At 34.5% G+C, this 20,954-nt stretch overlaps 2 protein-coding genes across 2 annotated transcripts; one reads left to right on the forward strand and one right to left on the reverse strand.

The window, feature by feature from the left end:
- On the forward strand, positions 407–3,622 carry LOC107617617. The gene is made up of 6 exons (XM_021112261.1): positions 407–506; positions 1,318–1,365; positions 1,774–1,834; positions 1,917–2,051; positions 2,958–3,125; positions 3,243–3,622. Exons 4-6 carry the CDS (start codon positions 1,965–1,967, stop codon positions 3,285–3,287), a joined length of 300 nt encoding a protein of 99 aa, XP_020967920.1. The 5' UTR covers positions 407–506; positions 1,318–1,365; positions 1,774–1,834; positions 1,917–1,964; the 3' UTR covers positions 3,288–3,622.
- LOC107617616 (protein translocase subunit SecA, chloroplastic) lies at positions 3,299–18,412 on the reverse strand. The gene is made up of 20 exons (XM_016319419.2): positions 17,782–18,412; positions 17,367–17,439; positions 17,053–17,259; positions 16,641–16,744; positions 16,356–16,535; positions 15,174–15,392; positions 9,482–9,595; positions 9,285–9,398; positions 8,225–8,392; positions 7,800–7,975; positions 7,172–7,238; positions 5,847–5,993; positions 5,584–5,679; positions 5,437–5,505; positions 5,177–5,278; positions 4,847–5,098; positions 4,693–4,760; positions 4,194–4,311; positions 3,798–4,037; positions 3,299–3,699 (listed from the first exon to the last, which is right to left on the reverse strand). The coding sequence occupies exons 1-20, from the start codon at positions 18,193–18,195 to the stop codon at positions 3,562–3,564; spliced, it is 3,066 nt and encodes a 1,021-aa protein (XP_016174905.1). The 5' UTR covers positions 18,196–18,412; the 3' UTR covers positions 3,299–3,561.

The following is a 20,954-nucleotide window of genomic DNA, read 5'->3' on the forward strand; positions in this document are numbered from 1 at the left end:
ATAATTTATTAAACCTCTATTAAATAAACATTATAACTTTATAACAAAAAAATCTCACATTGAATTTTCAAGTTAAAATGAGACAAAACATTAGAGTAATATAATTATTGGAGATACTCTTAAGCATAGCATGTTATAATACCCTACCCAAAATTGAGGATTATCCCATTCATGTGACAAAAATAAAATTATATATGAGAAGTGATAGGAGGTCAATAATTTTGTGATTTATAACCATCAAGTAGTATTAATGATAATTTTAATGATATATATACTAACTAAAAATTACTCATTTTTCTTTTACTGATTATATACTAACCAAAATTTAATAAAGTTGCTGCGCTAGACCTTTTCATTATATATATTACCAATTAATGTTATTAATTAAGGAAAATTATATAAATATTACTCTGCCCAGTGCTTTGTGCCTCACTATCTCTGTTCTTCATATTGACGCTGCTCTCTCAACCTTGGCTTCGGCGGATTGCTGTTGTCTCGCAGTTCAGGTAGGCTCCTCCATCTCAACCTAGTCTTAGGTGGATTGAATCTGTTTTGAATGAATGAATCTGTTCGAAGCTCTTTCTTTTTCTGCGCTGCTCGTGTAGTCATGGTTGTTTCTGTCTTATGAACTTGTGACTCGTGACTGGGTGGCTTTTGAGTTAGACTTATTATGATTCAACATCATTTATGTGTTAATTGGTTTATTTGAGACTTATGAAAATACGAGTATATTTACTTTCCTTCTACACCAGCTTTCTGAATCTGAGGTAGAAACTACGAGTTTACAGCCTTGCACTCTTGCTTCCTTCTTCATTTTCTTTCCAGCGTATTTGTACAGTTTTAATTAAGATATTTATATTTTCAGATCTTTCCCCCTGTTTTGCTTCTTCTCTTCGTGTTTATTTTGTTAATATTATTGAGGAATTTACCCGCATTGGTGTGTTATTGGAAAGCAATGAAAATTCTTTTAGCTATTTACACGTTTTGTGAATTGATTTAATTTTTCTTTGTTGTTAGTTTCCTTTTCTGAATATAGTTTCCTGTTACTGAAGGCACTCAATGTGAGTCTGAAAATTCTGAGAGTAGAAAATGCCCAGTAAAGCCAGTACCGAAAATAAGTATGCAGCACTCCTTTTTCTTGGTATATTATATTATATTATATAAGTATCATTTTCCTATTGTATATGTTCAGCCTGTAAGTTGTAAAAAAATTCTAGCTAGTATATTTTAACTCATAATTCTATTGTTGTTAAATGTCCTTATGCATCAACGTTTTCTTGGACTAAACTGTAATTTAATCTTTGTTGCAATCTGCAGCTGCTATGAAGGAGAGCAACTTGCCAGTCTGCTGCAATCAACTAAGAGGTAGAATTCATCGATTTTCTAGTGCCTTCTCACCTGTGCTTTGATTTACAATTTCTGTCCATCTTTGTGTTCTGTGGATTAAGGAGAATGTTTAACGGTAAGAAAGCAATCAGTACAAAGTCACTCACAAAAACACATACAAAACTGGTACAGGTGCTATGTGGTTTTTATCCTTACCTCTTTGTTCGTCTATTTAGTCTTTGTACTTTGTATTTAAATAGCAAAGCTTTCTTCCAGCATGATTTTCTCGACAATACTGTTTAGTGAAGCCAAGGTTATAAAACCACCAATGATTTAATGTTATAATGTGTGAAGTACTGAATTGCTTCCTGCTTATCGCGGAACTAATCAATAAATAGTACATATATTCTCTCAGCTATTCTGACATGTGGTTACTTCAATGAGCAGGGGGATCGAATTAGCGAGATGCACGGATGGAAATTCTTTGCCAGAAAAGATATGGCTAAAGGTTTGTCTTTAAATTTGTTAATGGGACCTTAAAATGTATGACAAATTTAGCATGAAGCTTACATACCTATGGTTCCTTGCAGCAACAGTTTTCTATTGGGGTTAATGACGTAACCCGGGTCCTTGAACGAATGAGACCATGCACTGAGCTGGGAAAGTCTGCTCAACTTCCCCCTTTAATCAGCAGCACTCATAGATCACCTTTGGTTAAACTTCAGGTTGAGTTTCTGTATTCTGCTACGTAGATCATATGAATGGTTAACTTTTTCTTTTAGGAAACGAAAGTTGAAGCAAAACCCATAGGAGCTGTATCCCAATTGATGATTGGTTTGACATGATGTCACCCTTTCTCTATGTTAGATTTACTCCACAAAAAGACTTGGTTGATATGGTTTGACATGATGTCACCCTTTCTCTATGTTAGATTTACTCCACAAAAAGACTTGGTAGCTTTATCAACCTCATCACAAATTGATCTAGGCACCGAGTGAATAGGAAGGCATGACATAAATTGGAAGAGATGATACAAGATATTTAGCAAGAGTCAATTTTCCAGCCTTGTTAAGTAATTTGCCTTTCCAAATGATTAATCTTTAATTTTGTCAACAATGAAAGAAAAATTACTTTTATTAGGCCTCCTGGTTAATGAAGGGAATCCAAGATGGTCTGTTGCAAAGAGAATTGAAGAGATAGATATAAACAATCTTTTTCTGTGCCTGGAAACGACAGCAGAGCACATGCTCTAGACTTCTGCAATTGAATTCTAAGTCCTGCTGTTTTGCAAAATAAATCTCAAAAGCATCATCCACAACCTTCACTTGATTAGCAGAAGCACCCAAAAAACCAAAATATGTTAATCATTTATTAATGATGATAACCACTTAGTGACTAATGCACATATGGAAGTGGCAACCTTGTTTTCCATATTCAAATTCGATTATTTCTTATTTTAAATAAAATAGAATATCGAATGAGATAATTGTAATACATAATGTTTAGCATGAATGAATGCTGTGGTTTGTATTGTGTACCTCCTGGCTCCTTGAGGGTGTGGTTAAGTACTTCAGTAGTTTTGTTTTGTTTCCCTGAATTGACATTATTTACATTCTTTGTTACTTATGCAGGCTGTCCTTGTAGCTTCCGATACTAAGCCAAATTGGTTGACTAAGCATCTGCCAGGTTTGGCTTCATCAAGAGGGGTGCCCTTAATCTTTGTTAAAGATAACAAAGGTGGTTCTTTGAGATTAGGTGAACTTGTTAAATTGAAAACTGCCATTGCTATTGGAATTAAGGTGAGGTCTTTTTCTCGCAATAGATTCCAGAGTTTTGTACTTATGTTCACATAGTTTCTCGCAATAGATTCCATATTTTGAGGCTTGATTCACTTATTGATCTTTCAACGATTTCAGGAAAAAGGGAACCCCATCAATAAAATTTATGAAGATATACTTTAAAAGGCAATGAATTTAAACATGGAAAAGACAGGCCAGATTTCACTGCTACATTTGGCGAACAAATTGAGAAGAGTAACATGCCCCAGCCATCTAAATGAATGGCTATAGGTTTATAACCCATTCTTGAACTTGTATTCTAATGTAGTTCTTTATATCTAGACTAGATACATGTTACATTTTTTCATTTACAGTCATGGTCTATTGTACATTAAACTTTACATGCAAGCAGATCAGCGCCAGATTTTTAGTTATATAACTTTGTGGCGTGCTGGAATTATGCGCTAGCACTTGATGTTGAAGGTTCAACACTACCAACTGGATCAGCATTGGTATTAGCTTTCCGTGCATTTAGTTTCTCTGATTTCTGATTCCCCTTTTTGTCCTGATCTTGTTTTACCCGCACGGGTTGGAACTGCCAAATGCAATAATATAAATAACGGTTTAAGTCATGTATATTTCAAATGTTGCAACTAAAACAAAGAATGTATATGATGGGGGTCTGATGCAAACCTGATATATGGAATAGATAACATTTCTTCTAATCTGTGCCATCATCTCCAAGAAAAGGTTATATCCTTCAAGCTTATATTCAATAAGTGGATCCCTCTGTGCATACCCTCGCAAGCCTACAGCTTGCTGAACAAATTTTAGTGCTTGAAGATGTTCTTTCCACAAGCGATCAATATTGCTCAGAATCAAGAATCTCTCAGCTTCTTTCATCAAACCGGGTTCTTGTTGCTCCACAATATCCTACGGCAACATTTGTAATAATGAGATGCAAAATGAAAAAATAAAAAAAGAATTATGTCTCATCCGCTAAAGAAATGCCAACTTTTCAAATTGAATCCTATGTATGATGATAGACATCTTTGGACTGGTCAGGAAGATTTAATGTTAGTAGCTGACCCTTTTCTGCAAATATGCTTCACGACCACGGAGACGGAGATAATTTTTCAGCTCTTCATAATCTGAGCAATTGTTCCTCAGCAAATCAGGGGTTAGATCATTCAGAAAGTAGCAATACCTGAGAGAGAGAGAGGATCATCCAAATGTCTATTGTCAGCAAATGCACTTGCGAAAATTTAATCCTTTATATGCATCAACACACTAAATGATATGCTCCATAACCTTGAAAAGATGTTGCATCATTAAGCTAGGTAGTCATAGTACTATTACCCTGCAATTGCTAACCCAGTGCAATTCAATTGAGCACTATACGATCATAATATACCAGGCAGAATGAAACAAATGACAGGTAAGTTGCTTTTGGCAGTACCAGGTTCTAGAAACATACTAGTAAAAAACAAAGATATTACATGAATGTGCTATATGAACAAGATTAAATTCCAGCTCATGACTTAACCAAACACCGCATCAAGCAAGAGGATCAGATTATTTCACTTACTGCTGAATTTTTGCAATTAAGCTTTCAAGATCCCAGCTGTCTCTTGGAGTATCAGAACCAATATTTGCCTAATTCAAAATTCAATTCATCATCATATTGCCCAAGAAGGCAAGAGGTCACAATATAAATGAAATTGTTATTAATTAAAACTTACCTCTATAATATCATCCATTGTCAATTCAGCATATTCAATAAGAAGAGACTGAAGATTCTCAGATTCAAGTGCTCGTCTTCTCTCTGTATAAACACGATCTCTTTGGCTGTTGAGCACTTCATCATACTCAAACAACTGTTTCCGAATGTCAAAGAAGTAGTTCTCCACTTTCCTTTGGGCTTCATCTAATGCTTTAGTCAACATCTTTGACTCAATAGGTAGGTCCTCAACTCTGAAAGCTCGCATGAGACCCTACACATTCACACTGTTACTAATAATATTTCTGGTGATCAATGACCCTGCACAGCAGCTGCACATCAAATAGATTACCTGAATTCGGTCTCCACCAAATATACGAAAAATGTTATCTTCAAGACTTAAGAAAAAGCGTGAGCCTCCTGGATCTCCTTGTCTGCCACTTCGACCACGCAACTGAAAAAATAGAAATTGAAGTTTCAAGTTTAACTACTTATTCAACAATATATCCATGAAAGGAGTTGTGAGTAGAGGCTATGATAGCTGAGAATTATAATAGGCATTTGGCTGTGTAATGCCAGAAGCTATTCCCAAGAAAAGGAAAGAATGCAAACCTGATTATCAATTCTCCGGGACTCATGACGCTCTGTGCCAACTACATGCAGTCCACCAGCTGCCACAACCTAAAGTCACAATTATTATTAAAAATTTGCTAAGGGCAATAGATTAAGTATAGAGGTAGTCAAGTGTAAAAAATTAACCTTCTTCCTCTCCTCCTCAGTAAAGACTTTATATTCCTTAACAATCTCCAGAAATGCATTTCTCAGCTCAGCAATGACTTCATCTTGAGCAGGCCCCTACATAAACATACATGATTTAATGACACAAGATTAAAACTTTGCTTAAGTGATATCAAGAAAGAAGAAAACACCACTTAAGATATTCTTTTGGGAAAATTCATTAATAACGCATTCTCAATTATAGTGTTAATTCGATAAAAGCATGATCATCATCATCGTGTCACCTTCTCACATGAATAGGATAGGCGCTCCTCTGCTTCAAGCTCAGTTAATGATCTTTGGCCCCACGTTTTAACTGCTAACTGCACCGCCTTCTCAGCCAACTCAGTATTTTTAGTTGATAGTTGACATGGAAACAACTTTTCATTCACCTGGATATTGATACGTTCATGGGTATCAGACCAGGTATTGCTGAATAAAATATAAGAAAAATAAAATTCAAACAAACCCTTTTAACTTCTGAGTGTTTTTGAACCTTCACCCTCTCAACTAATGAAAGTAGGTATTAAATACTCAACTTTAAAAGTTACAATTTTCATCCAATATATTTGACTGTAATTGGTGAATATGCATGTGGAACTTTAACATTTTATTTATATATATTTATATAAATCCTCAACTAAAATATTTCGAATAAAAACTTTCTAATTTGAAAATAAATTAACTGATCCTTTTACAAATTTGGGAATAGAGCCGACAAAAATTGGATCTCTTTCCCCACCGTATATATTTCTCCTTCATCATTCAAACTTCATCAGCAATTGCTTTGTTTGATTTGCTAGTAACAACTTTTCTTTAGGTTCCCCTCATTTGATTTCACTGCACATGGAGAGACAGAGAGTGGCACACTGCAGTAGGTTATAAACCTAAGCTGAGCTGGCTGTTTCGGTCATAGATAGATTTAATAAGCTAACCTTAAAGTTCTGATTAAATTCCACCAGAAATGAAATTGCCTAACTGCAGTTGCATTTGATTTGCCTAAAGATTCTCAGTGATGATTACTCTTTTGGGGCACTAACAGATGGAAGTGTTGACAATAATCTCAATCACATTTCAGTCCAATTTCTTTCATTTGTACTAGGGTTGTGATTTCCTATTGACGATGAGTTTTAGTACATCTTTTATTTGATTATTCAAGAACATGTTATTTTCAGTTATAACATACAAAAGAATTAAAATGCACATGCCTAACATATGAAAGTTAACAAAATATTGACTGGAAAGTTAACTGCAATAAATTTTAAGAGTTTGAGTATCTAATGGCCAATAAATGGAAAAGTGGGTGTTAATGCAATTCATTCGAAGTTGCGGGGTATGTTTGCATTTAGATCAAGCTCCTCTAAAGTGAAGAAGTTGGTGAAGTGAGAAAGTGAGAGCCTAATCACCCTTGAGTCAAGGGAGTGGGGTCACACATGATAGAAATTACAAATTCAATGGTAATTAACCCCTTACTTTGTCACTTTACAATTTTCCTCACTAGAAGATCTTTTTCCTTGCATGTCACTCCTATATTACAATTCAATTTAGTCATAACAAGGACAGCACCTACCTTCCAAGTCTTTTTGGGAAGAGGTTTCTTTATTGATACATAGACTCCATCATCTGGCTTGACAACTCTGCAATCATATATTACCAAAAAGAATGAAATGCATGCTTGCAAGGACTTCCAGTTGTTTGAAGAGGAACTTTCAGTTCTAATGCATGATACGTTGATTCTTTCTAACTTGCTTGTTGGTTGTATCAATGCAATGTAAATACAAAATTCCGCAAAGTTTAAGAGTCTAATGGATCTAACTTGGGAGAAACCAAGAGATGCCAAGAGAGTTAATGGTTGGTAGGCCACAGGGAAGACAAATTTAAGGTCTTTATAGTTATTATTCCTATTCCTATAATGGTACATAGACCATTTTATATAATTTTAATTGTCTTTGTCATTGAGATTGTACCTTGAGAAAGTTTAAATCATCCTAGAACATACATCAAATGAAATAGTTTTGCATGAAGCATTGATAAAAAAGGTATTTTGCACACGTGTTGCTCTTCTGGATCATTCTACGAACTTTTCATCAACTGGCATAAAATTGCATAGGACAAGTAATCAACATACAACCTTCCACCTAAAGACCCTAACCCATTCCACTAAACTAATTCTTCTTTCATTTAGAAATAGAAAATACCTAGGCATCAGTATCTCACGAAGCTTTAATCTTGCCATAAATTCAGCATTACCGCCAAGAATTATATCTGTCCCACGACCAGCCATGTTGGTAGCAATTGTCACGGCCCCAAGCCGACCACTCTGAGCTACAATCTCTGCTTCCCTCTCAACATTTTCTGGTTTTGCATTAAGAACCTTAAACAATACAGGGACAGGGTTCATTATATTATATCCAAAAAACTATCGGATTAGAAAGAACAGTTTCTATCATTATGTCTAACTCTACTCTTTCAAATAGAAGAACAATTATTAATAGTGGCATCCGGTCTTGGGCAAAGAATACACTACCCTTCTCCATTAAAGACATTCAACACAGGTAAGATTAAAGAAAATAATGTGCGCTCACATCTTCCAACATCCCCATTAAAACGAAAAAGACTTTACCTCATGTGGAATTCCAGCTTCTTTCAATTGCTCTGACAAAGAATCGCTCTGCTCCACACTGGTGGTGCCAACAAGTACTGGACGACCAGTTTTATGCATTCTAGAGATTTCTACTACAACTGCTCGCCATTTCCCACTAGTTGCCCTAAAAACTACATCAGATTCATCCTGAGAAGAAAATAAAGGCTCATTAGACATGATAAAACTCTTCGAGTTTTTTATCAAGAAATATATTGCTAACATGAAGAGAAGAATGGCAGTACATGGGAGGGTAAGTGATACTCCTTACAAAAGGGGAAAACAAGCATACTATCAAATAAACAGTTGGGAGGACAAGATACTCCTTAAATAAGCAAAAAGCAAGCAAACAAAAAATACTATCAATGAAGCATAACTTTTGAATTACTAATGAAGGGAATGATGATTAAAGACGAGAGGTCAAGATATACACCTTATAGAAGCAAAAACAAACAAAATAAAATACTACCAGTGAAGCATAACTTTCCGATCTCTGAGCATTTAAGGGAAATGCCTCTAAATATATCATGGGCTTTACACCAAATAGAGACAAAAATCTACAGTACACCTATCCTGCAAAAGTTGTTTGTCTGAAAAATCTATCATCGACGGTGCAGAAGTTAGACACCAATTAAATACTCCAAACAACGGCTTATATAGCACATTGCAACAAAGAGCCTCCTCGCTTTCCCCGAAACCAGAAAAACTAGTAAATGGGAACTAATCTAAAATAGCAAGGCACACCTAACACTCACCAAAGATATCAAAACACAATATTCAAACAAAAGCATCATATTCAATGTGTGTAGTAATAATAAATGTGGGATTGGTCAAGATAGTAAGTACATTGGTTTCTTATCCAATGGTCTTGAATTCAAGTCTTAGGAAAGGCAAAAATATTTTATGGTATTTTAATATATAAAAAACAGTATCTTGACAACTACTTCATCTTGCGAAACTCTGATAAGTAAAAGCCAATACTCCATGTTTCACATTGCAAAAGCCATGATAGTGGTCTATGATTGACAAGCAAGATTTAAACCTTTCTTATCATAGGTTTATTTGTTGGAACAATTGTAACTTTAAGCTTGTAAATGCTCTCAAATTCTGTGCTTTCTGTTGCTGCTGTACCAGTCATACCACAAAGCTTAGGAAACTGCAAAAACACAGATTAAAAAGCATCAAGGTAGTTTCTTAGGTAAATGATTTCCTGATTTCTGAAGATGAAACATTTCCAACCTGCAGAAAGAAATTCTGATAACTAATGGAGGCCAGTGTAACTGTTTCATTTTGAATTGGTAGCCCTTCCTTTGCTTCAACTGCTTGGTGAAGTCCATCACTCCACCTTCTCCCCTATCAATAAAGAAAAATTGTATTTACAGAAGAAAAAAATGTAAATAAAAATTACTTAATGCTTGAGATGTCAACAAAATTTACTACTAAAAATTTTGAAGATAAGATATTGTGTCTTCATATTAGTTTCGTTCTTTGTTGTTTAAATAGTGGCGTTCATTGAAATAGTACATTTGATTTGCTATTAGCAAGAGAGAACATATAACAATCATGTTGACTAGGTCATATCAAAATCAGATTCCTAATTCCTTTCATGAATCTTTTATGTAAATAGAATTAATTATAAATCTTTTCCTTTTTTGGTTTAGCTTAATTTTAAGGATTTTATGATTAGAAATCTTTCCTTTATTTTAGACTAGTATTTTTCCCTTTTTTTCCATTTTCTAGTTATTTCTATTTTTGTAATTCCTCTATAAAGAGGATGATTCTCTGTACATTTGAAATAACATTATATTCAAACACTTCAACTTGGTATCAGAGCAGAATCTCTGCACTGTGCCTCTAATTTATAACTATGGCTAACAGTTCCTCAGTCATTAATCCTGAACAGAAGGAGAACACCACTCCTACTCCATCAAATTTAAAATCTGAGCAACGGGTACTAGTTAGTGGTGACTCCCATTCAGTTCAGATCACCACATTTCAACTCAATAGGTCAAACTACCTTAGGTGGTCTCAATCGGTTCAGATGTACATCCGTGGAAGAGGGAAGATTGGATATCTCACCGGTGAACGAAACCAGCCTAACGTCACTGACCCACAATATAATGCATGGGATACCGAAAATTCCATGGTGATGACATGGCTGGTGAACTCAATGGAAGACCATATCAGTAGTAACTATAAAGAATTGTGGGATAGTGTCAAGGAGATGTATTTTGATCTTGGGAATAAATCTCAGATTTATGAACTTACTCTAAAAGCTAGAGAAATTCAACAAGGAAGTGACAATATCACCAAATATTTTCACACATTAGAGCGGGTGTGGCATAGTGGCAGGATCTTGACCACTTCAATAACTACAAGTGGAATTCAGCCGCTGATGCCAAACACCACCAACCACCAACAAACAGGGGAAGAAGGGAGGATATTCCAATTTCTTGCAGGCCTCAACGTGGAGCTAGATGAAGTTCGTGGCAGAATTATTGGAAGAGCAATCCTACCCTCAATTGGAGAAGTATTTGCTGAAGTTAGAAGAGAGGAAACTCGTAGAGCTATGATAATGGGGAAAGGCAAGACTGAACGGACTTCTTTGGAGTCTAATGCACTCTTAGTGGCACTTGCTACACTTAAAAGTTCATCAAATCAGAAGCACCCCTCCAATCTTTGGTGTGACCACTGCAATAAACCTTGTCACACCCGAGAAACCTGCTGGAAGATTCATGGAAAACCAGCACATCTTAAAGGCAGCAAACCTGGTCCCAAAATACGTTCTACCCCCAACTGCTCATGAGGCTGAAAAATCATCATTGAGTAAGGAACAGGTTGAGTAGCTTATGAAGCTGTTGAATTCCAGTTCTGTGTCTAGTACTCCGAGTGGTTCTTTGGCTCAAACAGGTAATTTTAGTATTCCTATGTCCCTTAACTGCACCTCAAACTTAAATGCACCATGGATTGTCGATTCAAGTGCATCTGACCATATGACCAGTCTCTCTCCTTTATTTAAAACTTATTCTTCTTGCTTTGAAAATGAGAAAATTAGAGTTGCTGATGGTAGTTTTTCATCTATTGCTGGAAAAGGTACAATTAAATTGTCCAAAAACATTGACCTAAGAAATGTCCTACATGTACCAAAGCTTTTTTGTAATCTTCTCTCTATTAGTAAAATCTGCAAGTATTCCAATGTGTTGTGACATTCTTTGATACTCATGGTATTTTTCAGGACCGGACATCAAAGATGATTGGCAGTGCTAAGATGATGGATGGGCTCTATCATTTTGAGGATATTTCGGAGGATAAAGTAGCTCAATAATTTAGTGGTATAAGTTCTATGCCTACAAAGGACCAAATAATGCTCTGGCACAATAGACTAGGGACACCCTAGTTTCCCATATCTCAAACATTTGTTTCCAAATTTGTTTAAGAATATTGATTCTTCCTTACTTAAATGTGAAAGTTGTATTCGTTCAAAGAGGCATAGAGTTCCTTATTACTCTCAACCTTATCATGCATCTAAACCTTTCCACTTGATTCATAGTGATGTATGAGGTCCATCGAAAATAACAACTCAATTTGGAAAAAAATGGTTTGTAACTTTTATCGATGACCACACACGACTATGTTGGATCTATCTCATGCATGGAAAATCTGAGGTTTCTAAAATTTTTCAGTATTTTTCAACAATGGTAGAAACACAATTTAACACAAAAATTTCAATATTAAAAAGTGGTGATGACACTGAATACTTTAATAAAGATCTTGGTGAATTTCTTCAAAAGAAAGGTATTCAACATCAATCTACATATCCCAATACACTCCAACAAAATGGCATTGCTGAAAGGAAGAATAAACATCTTCTTGAAGTAGCACGTGCCATTATGTTTGAGGGTAATGTTCCAAAGTATTTATGGGGAGATGTTGCCCTAGCATCAGCCTATCTCATAAATCGAATGCCCATATGTGTGTTAAATTACTGCACACCGTTGGATATTTTCAACAAGAATTTTCCAGATTGCATTTTGACTTACCTTTAAAAGAATTTGGTCGCACTGTGTTTTTGCATACACCTTCATATCAAAGTAAACTTGATCCAAGGACAGAAGAATGCATTTTTATTGGCTATTCCCCAAGTTAAAAGGGTTATCAATGTTTCAATCCACACACAGAAATTTCATGTAAGCATAGATGTTACTTTTTTGGAACATGAAACCTTTTTTCAGAAAAATTCTCTTCAGGGAGAAGAGTCTAAGTGAAAAAATTTTTTGCATGAACCTTTACCCGCTCCTATCTTACATATTGAGGACAACTTTCACTGATCAAGTAAATTCTGAAACAATTGCAAAAAACGATGAGGAAACCGATTCTGAAATTGGGCCAGAATTAGTTGGAACCCAAACAGGAAAAGAAATACCAAAATCAGAAAATGAGCTTTGATGTTATGTTCAAAAATATCCCAAGAAGACTAGAGACCAGCCTATCATATCTGTACCAACCCGATCTGAAAACCCGGAAGCCAACCCCACTGTAGTACTTTAGGAACTTCCAGGTAAATCTAAAATTGTCACTTCTAATAATAACTTGCCAATAGCCCTTCGGAAAGAAACCAGAACCTACACCAAAAAGGTACTCAAAACCAACACCTCCTATTTCCAATTATGTCTCTTACCAAAATCTCTCAAAAACATCGAGCTTTTATTTCTAAAATTACAAATCTGTTTGAGCCTAGGAACATAGAGGAAGCACTAGATGATCCCAACTGGAAATTAGCAACGATGGAAGAGTGACATGCACCCAAGAAAAATGAAACTGGGGAGATTGTAGATCTGCCACATAATACAAAATTGGTTGGCTGCAGGTGGGTTTTCACCATCAAGTGCAATGCTGATGGAAGCATAGAGAGGTATAAAGCTAGGTTAGTAGCTAGGGGATTTACACAAACCTATGGAGTAGACTATCGAGAGACTTTTGCTCCAGTTGCTAAACTCAACTCTATGCGGATTCTCTCATCTCTTGCTGCGAAATACAAATGGCCTTTACATCAATTGGATGTAACGAATGCTTTCCTGAATGGGGAGCTAGAGGAAGAGCTGTTCATGAAACTTCCACCTGGATTTGAGGCTGAACTAGAGAGGAATAAAGTGTGCAAACTAAGAAATCTCTCTATGGATTGAAACAATCCCCAAGAGCTTGGTTTGAACGACTTGGAATGGTGGTGAAGGGACTTGGTTATACTCAAAGTCAAGCTGACCATACACTTTTCTATAAACATTCAGCAGTTAATAAAACTGTCATCTTAATTGTATATGTGGATGACATTATTCTGACAGGCGATGATATCTTGGAGCTAAAAGACTTGAAGGAGAAGCTTGCCAAAGCATTTGAAATCAAAGAACTTGGCTCATTAAAATACTTCCTTGGAATTGAATTTGCAAAGTCTAAGAAAGGCATTTTTATGAACCAACGAAAGTACATCCTAGATCTTTTAAAAGAGACGGGATTACTTAGTTGTAAAGCTGCTAAAACACCTATAGAGCCTAACTTAAAATTGAAGCCAGCTGAACCAGAAAATATAATGGACAAAGGGAGATATCAGCGGTTGGTAGGAAGGCTATCTACTTAGCCTTTGTTGTGAGCATGGTAAGCCAGTTTATGCATTCACCTGGTCGAGAACACATGGATGCTGTCTTTAGAATCCTAAGGTACTTGAAGGGGTCGCCTGGGAAAGGGTTACTCTACAAAAAGCATGGACATCTTCAAGTAGAAGCTTATACAGATACGGATTGGGCTGGGAATGTCATGGATAGGTGGTCAACATCTAGCTATTGTACTTTTGTTGGAGGAAACCTGGTTAGTTGGAGGAGTAAAAAACAGAATGTTGTAGTGGCTCATGGAATATGTGAAGCACTGTGGGTAGAGAAAATCCTACAAGAACTAAAAGTTCCCATTTCTCCATCAATGAGTTGTATTATGACAACAAATCTGCAATTTCTATTTCTCATAATCCAGTTCTGCACAATAGAACTAAACATGTTGAAGTTGACAAGCATTTATCAGGGAAAAGATTGAGAGAGGACAAATTTGCATCTCATATGTTCCAATCACGAAACAATTAGCAGATGTTCTAACTAAAGGATTACCCAAGAAGACCTTTGATAGCATAATAAGTAAGCCATTAATGAAGGATATCTTCAAGCCAACTTTGAGGAGGAGTGTTGACTAGATCAAATCAAAATCAAATTCCTAATTCCTTTCATGAATCTTTTATGTAAATTGAATTAGTTATAAATCTTTTCCTATTTTGGTTTAGCTTAATTTTAAAGATTTTATGATTAGAAATTTTTCTTTTATTTTAGGCTAGTATTTCCTTTTTTCCTATTTTCTAGTTATTTCTATTTCTGTAATTCCTCATTCCTCATTCCTCATTCCTCTATAAAGAGGATGATTTCTTGTACGTTTGAAATAACATTATATTCAAACACTTCAACTATCAGAATGTAATATAAATACCAAGCTCTTGGCATTATATTCACAAGCAAGTACGACATATTAAGAAGGAGGAAGCTCCATTATGGCATTACCAATTAATTTGAAGATATGGTAAAATATAAAATGTATCAAAACTTAGAAGGGTGGAAGCTCCATTAATAATTTGTATTTTAGAAAGGTATGGTGGATCGGTTTATAATGTAGACTAATATAAAATCTGCGTCAAAACTTCAACTCAAAGTCTCAAACTAGTTAATTTTCATAACAACTGTTGTTATCACAACAAATAGTTCAAAATGAAGAGATAATAATTACCACGTGCAATAAATCAAATAATACTAAGAAAATGCTATAGGTGCTACTATGCCTATTGTCTTTCCCTGGCAAATTATAGAATGTACTGTCATAAGAGAGTGTTAGAATGTCTGAATACCTGCATAACTCGACCAGTGAACTCATCGACAATTAGGACCTCTTTTCCACGAGTTATGTAATTTACATCTCGGAGAAATAGTTCTTTCGCTTTTATTGCATTTAGGATATATGAAGCCCACTGTTCTCGTGGATCGTATAAATCTTTGACGTTTAAAATTTCTTCAGCATCTTCATAACCTTGCTCAGAAAGTAGAACTGTCTTCTGTTTTTCGTCCACCTACAGTGACAGTTTTAGTAAAGATAAGATTAGAAGATTCACTTCTATTTTAATAAATTAAGCATCCACTCAAGCCATAAGAGAAGTTGTCAGCATACAAATTAAAGGTTGAAGTTGAATCATTTACCAAAAGAAATAATTCCAGACTGACTTTTTTCCTGAAATAGTTTAATGTATGCTTTTTTAGTTGCATTTTCATGCTTATTGGCATCTACAAAATCCCATGAAAGTCAATACATTTATTCCCCATCCTATCTTGTTTACTGTGTCCACTGTCCACCCATTATACACAACATATAACAGTCTTATTTCCTTCTTGACTTTTTACCACGCTATATTTAGTCAGGAGGAGTGCTAGGGGACAGCAACTTTTGTGATTTGTAGCCATCAAGTAGCCATCAATGATGATTTTAATGATGTGAGATTGGTGTGAGATTTCATCCAATGGTTCACTTTTCTTTTGCTGGTTACATGCTGGCTAGAATTTAATAAAGTTGCTGGCCCCCTAGACTTTTCCTTTAGTCTAAATACAACACTGTCGTTATTATGGTTCTGCATTAAAAATTTCCCTTTTCCATTTACATGTCACCACCAAAAGGGGGAAATATTAGTAAATGACAAAGCAATCCCTTCTATAATTTTCTAGCATAGGTAATATAGGATTATAGGCCCAAAAAGTAGACAGTCAGGCGATAAATAAATCTCTCTACTTTATACAAGATTGGCTGAACTTAAGTATGCCATATAACCTAGTTAATGCACATAGTTCCTAACTCCTGCAAACCTATACAGAATGCAGAATACAGACTCCTCTTTAGATGCTAAATTTTCTTGTCAGTGTCTATCTAACAATTAGTCAGTTAAGCACTGAGCCAGAGAGAAAGGCAGAAAAAGTGTATGATGATAACGTAATACTTTGCTATAGTTCAAAAAGCAAATATAGTTTAATTTTAGAAGACTTACAGTGTAGTGTATGTCTCGTTCAAAGGCAGCTGCTATCTTTGCAGCCTTATAATATCGATCACTAGGTTTTTCTGCAGGTCCTGATATAATGAGTGGAGTTCTAGCTTCGTCAATAAGGATGGAATCAACCTCATCAATGATACAGTAATTGAAACCTCTTACGACAAGCTCCTCAACACTCTGCAGATCCCATGATTTGAAGTTCAGTGTAATGTAATGGATAAAAACAACTATTTGCAAAGCATATAGTAAATGCAAGTAATAAGTACAGGAAGAATTACTTTCCGTGGCAAGATTGTCTCTTAAGTAATCAAAACCAAGCTCGCTGTTGGTGACATATGTTATGTCACATAAGTAATTTTCCTTTCTTTGCTCACTTGTCATATTCTCTGCCAATGAAATTCGTTGTAAGCTAGCAACAATGGCATAGATTTAAAGCGCGGTGTGCATTAAAAAGATTAAAAATATAAAAGCTCAATAAATAAAGAGCTGAGTAACATAAAATGCAGCCAAAATGAAATCAATATAAAATACATCATGAAATGGCTTAAAATTAGAAATGATACAGAGGTTGATAACAAGGAAGCAAGACAGAATCATCAAAACAACGAATGCTCCAACTGACCAAAAAAGGATAATATACAGAAACATAATCTGATATAAAGGGGAAAGCAAAGGATAAAAATATGAGACATACGCTGGATGAGGCCAACCTTCAACCCAAGAAAGCGAGGGACTTGACCAACCCACTCACAATCTCTTCTAGCCAGATAATCATTAACGGTCACAACATGAACGCCCTTTCCAGTTAAAGCATTCAAATATGCTGGCAAAATTGCAACCAATGTCTTCCCTTCTCCAGTCCTCATTTCTGCTATCTCTCCCTTATGAAGAACCATTCCACCTAAAAAAACCAAGCCAAATTTAACAGCTTTTCAGCTAGAGCTACAGTATCCTACCTCTGCAGAAAAATCCAAAATATTTCAAACAAAGCACAACAAAAAGTTTCACCTATCAGTTGAACATCAAAAGGACGAAGACCGAGAACCCTTTTTGAAGCCTCTCTTACAACAGCAAAAGCCTCCTGGAATAATAAAACACCTGACTTCATCCATATCATTGCTTACAATAAATTTAAATATCAAGAAATTTAGAAAAAAAAAATCAACAATAACAGCAGCAAAAATATTTCCTCGCTAGGTGCGGTCCAAAGTATGCTACAGTTTTTTATCACAAATCATGCATAAGTATAACAACAACAATACTTGCTACAATGTGCAACACTATTGAGGTAGTGAGTAGCAAGACAAACATTCTTGCTGTTAGATACTATGCGTGCACAAAAGCCATTTCCAATTTAAAAAGAAAAAATGCATATTTTACGACGAAAAAGAAAGAAAGAAATGTCTTCAAATTTTGGACTAACAGGCAAGAGGGAATCGAGTGTTTGGCCCTGCTGCGCGCGTTCCCTGAGCGCAAAAGTCCTGTCCCTCAGTTCCGAATCTGACAGCGCAGAAATTTCGCGTTCCAAACCGTTTATGACATTAACAGTCGCAGCGTATTGCTGCCTCGTCGACTCTCCCGTATCAGTGCCCTTGAAGATGCCGCCCAGCAACCCTCCAAGGGACGCCACCGCACCCGATCGGCGCCTCCTGCCACGCCGCGCTCTGCTCCCGGAAGCAGGAAACGATGTCGTATGTAGAAGCTGAAAGTCTCCGCGAAGAAAACCCGCTAGGGTTACGGTTTTGTGGTGCTTACGACGGCAACCACTACTACTACTACTCTGTGCGTTGCTCCATGCTTTGGTGGTGAAAGAGGAACAGAGTGACGACGCTGCCATGCTTCTGTTCGGCGAAATTTGAGCTTCGAATTTGTTGTTATTGCCGCGGAGGAACGGGAATTTAGTGAAGTTAGTTTCGTTCTATTTATTATTTATTATTGGGTGTTGGAAGTGAAGAGAGAGTAACGGCAAGAGTGCTCTTTGCTCTCTGCTTCCGAGTTGGGATGGATAGCAGTGGCCACCGGTATCAGGGAGATAAGGTAAGGGGAATCTAGTGTGTGTGCAAGTCTATTTTGGAAACATGCACGTGACATGAGCTTTGTGGAGCTATCATAACACGTGGCATAACTAGTGTAAAGAGAAGATTAAGGATTAACTTTGCGCTAAATGTCCAAATTATTCCCAAAAAATTTCATAGATATTTTAATTTATAAGAGCAACTTTAATAGAATGTTTTTAAAATACAGAAAATAAAATATTTTTAAATTGAAATTTATATTAAAATTAATAAATAAAATAAAATTTGTCTTGTTATAAAGATAATATTATTTTAATAGAGAACTAATAAAAAATTATCATTTTATATAATTCTTTAAGTCACCGAAAAAAATTTATATAATTCTTTTGTTTAGGTTTTTAATACAAATGTAGTTTAAATTGAACTGAGACAAACTATCGAAACGATAGATCTCATAAATACTAAAGTGATATTTTGTGAGACATAAAATATAATTAAAATGAAAGTTAAGATGAGGAATGCTCTAAACAAACTTTTATTCACACAAATTGGTTTCTCTTATATTATCTATTTTCAAAACAATTTAGGCTACTATATTTGACAAAATCACTTTTCGAAGACTGTTGAAGAATAAAAATTTTTTTTTAAGGCCAAAATGTATGAGATTTCTTAAAAAATAGTTTAAGTGTTTATTTGTTATTCGACTAAAAATGTTCTAAAATTATCAAGTTGGAGTTAAAAGTATTCTCTAAACTTGTTAATGATAAAAATACTCTGAAAATATTTTTTAATGAAATAAAAATATCCAAAAATATAATTTTTTTTTAATAAGTGATAAATAATTTTTTGTATTTATTAAAATTTTTGTCCATTTTATTCGAAATTTTGTGAAAATGTTTGGATAATCATTTATAAAGTATGCATAAAAATTGATCAAAATTTAATCTCTAAATTTTTTTTTATGTTAACCGCAAAAAACAGCCCAAAAATATTTTGATGCTGACAAAAAAAATATTTTTTATTATCAATAAAAATATCTTTAAATAATTTAAAAATATGTCAAAATTATTCATCCATAAAGAGAGACGTAGTTCCTTAATGTTTTAGTCTAATAAAAAAGTTAATGAACCGTTCCATTTATCACATGATACTAAAACTTTAATAAGCTACATTTATCTTCACATATGAATAATTTTGGCACATTTTTAAATTATTTAAAGATATTTTTTAATAATAAAGTGGAGATTATTTTTATTAGCATCAGAATATTTTGAGGATTTTTTTTGTGGTTGATCTTTTATGGGAAGACATTTGTTGTTCTTTCTTCATCGGTAATAACAAGTCATGGTAAAGTGTATATTGTTTGTGGGAGAATGTCAAAATACAACATCTTTAAATAGATTGGTGATGATAAAGATGCACCAAGTGACTGGTTTAAGCTATTAAAAAAAAGGGGTTCATTGCTTTTGCAGAGACACGTTTGTTTTCTAAAATTCTGGCACAATAAAGAAGTCAAATAGAAAATTTATTTCTTGCTTTAATAGGATATGCAAGTTTTTTGAATGAGTTGATAAAAGAGAAGACAAGACTGGTTCGAATCAACTACAAGGTGCAATAAGAAGACAAAAAATATAACAAAAACGTTTTATTTTAGTTACAATAGATAGGACCTAATTACAAAATTTAAAATGGTTTAAAAACTCAATTAAAAAAAATATAAAATTTAATTATAATTTTGGTAAAACTATATAAATTAATAGAATAATTAAACTTTTTATTTATATATAGATTTTGTCAATATTGCAAACCTTTATGGATAGAAATAATAATTTTTTTCTTTCATGAATATAAAATTTATTTCGTTTATTCATAGATAGTTTTATTAATATTTTGTACTTTTATGAATAAAAATAATAGTTTATTTATTTTTAAATAAAGACAAATGAACCTTTAAACTTAGACTAAACAACGAAAAATGGCTTTTAATTATTAAATCACTTCTAAATTTGTTAACAATTAAAATATTTTAATTTTAACATGTCATAAAAATAATAAAAAGAATGCACTTATATGGAACAAATACNTGAGACAAGAGAATGATGGGTACATTGGCTCAACAGAGAGTTTCACAAAATTATGGGCGGAGACAAATCGAAGGTCGTCAAGTTAGTTCCTCTGTCGTAGTATCCTATTAACAAATTCCAATTATTATCCCGTGTGCAACCATCTTTTTGAGTTACTAGCTTAGCGTTCAGCTGTATGTAGTACGACATCATTGGTGTTGAGGTTGATGATGAAGAAGGTGGAAGTTTGGTCATTACGTTGAAGGTGACCAATAAGAAAAAGAAGGCATCCATACTAAGGCTGAAATTGGTGGTGGAAAAAGATGGTTGTAGGTTAGAAGAAGAAGGTGGTGCTCGATGGTTATAGACTTATAATTGTTGAAGCTGGTGAAAATAGAAAGAACCAAGATGAATGAATATTTCTATACAAAATTCTTTTTATAAATTATACAGATTTTTTAAAAATGGTTTGAAAATTGATAAATCTCTTTTTTACATATATTTTTTATTGAGAATAA

The sequence above is a fragment of the Arachis ipaensis genome, chromosome B09 (assembly GCF_000816755.2).
Source record: "Arachis ipaensis cultivar K30076 chromosome B09, Araip1.1, whole genome shotgun sequence".
Lineage (NCBI taxonomy): Eukaryota > Viridiplantae > Streptophyta > Magnoliopsida > Fabales > Fabaceae > Arachis > Arachis ipaensis.

Coding starts and splice junctions, on each gene's coding strand:
- LOC107617617 (XM_021112261.1), top strand. CDS start 1,965: ATGAGACCATGCACTGAGCTGGGAAAGTCTGCTCAACTTCCCCCTTTA. Junction 2,052..2,957: donor CACCTTTGGTTAAACTTCAG/GTTGAGTTTCTG, acceptor TTACTTATGCAG/GCTGTCCTTGTAGCTTCCGA. Junction 3,126..3,242: donor CCATTGCTATTGGAATTAAG/GTGAGGTCTTTT, acceptor CAACGATTTCAG/GAAAAAGGGAACCCCATCAA.
- LOC107617616 (XM_016319419.2), bottom strand. CDS start 18,195: ATGGCAGCGTCGTCACTCTGTTCCTCTTTCACCACCAAAGCATGGAGC. Junction 15,393..16,355: donor AACGAGACATACACTACACT/GTAAGTCTTCTA, acceptor CTGTCACTGTAG/GTGGACGAAAAACAGAAGAC. Junction 4,038..4,193: donor AAGCATATTTGCAGAAAAGG/GTCAGCTACTAA, acceptor ATGTTGCCGTAG/GATATTGTGGAGCAACAAGA.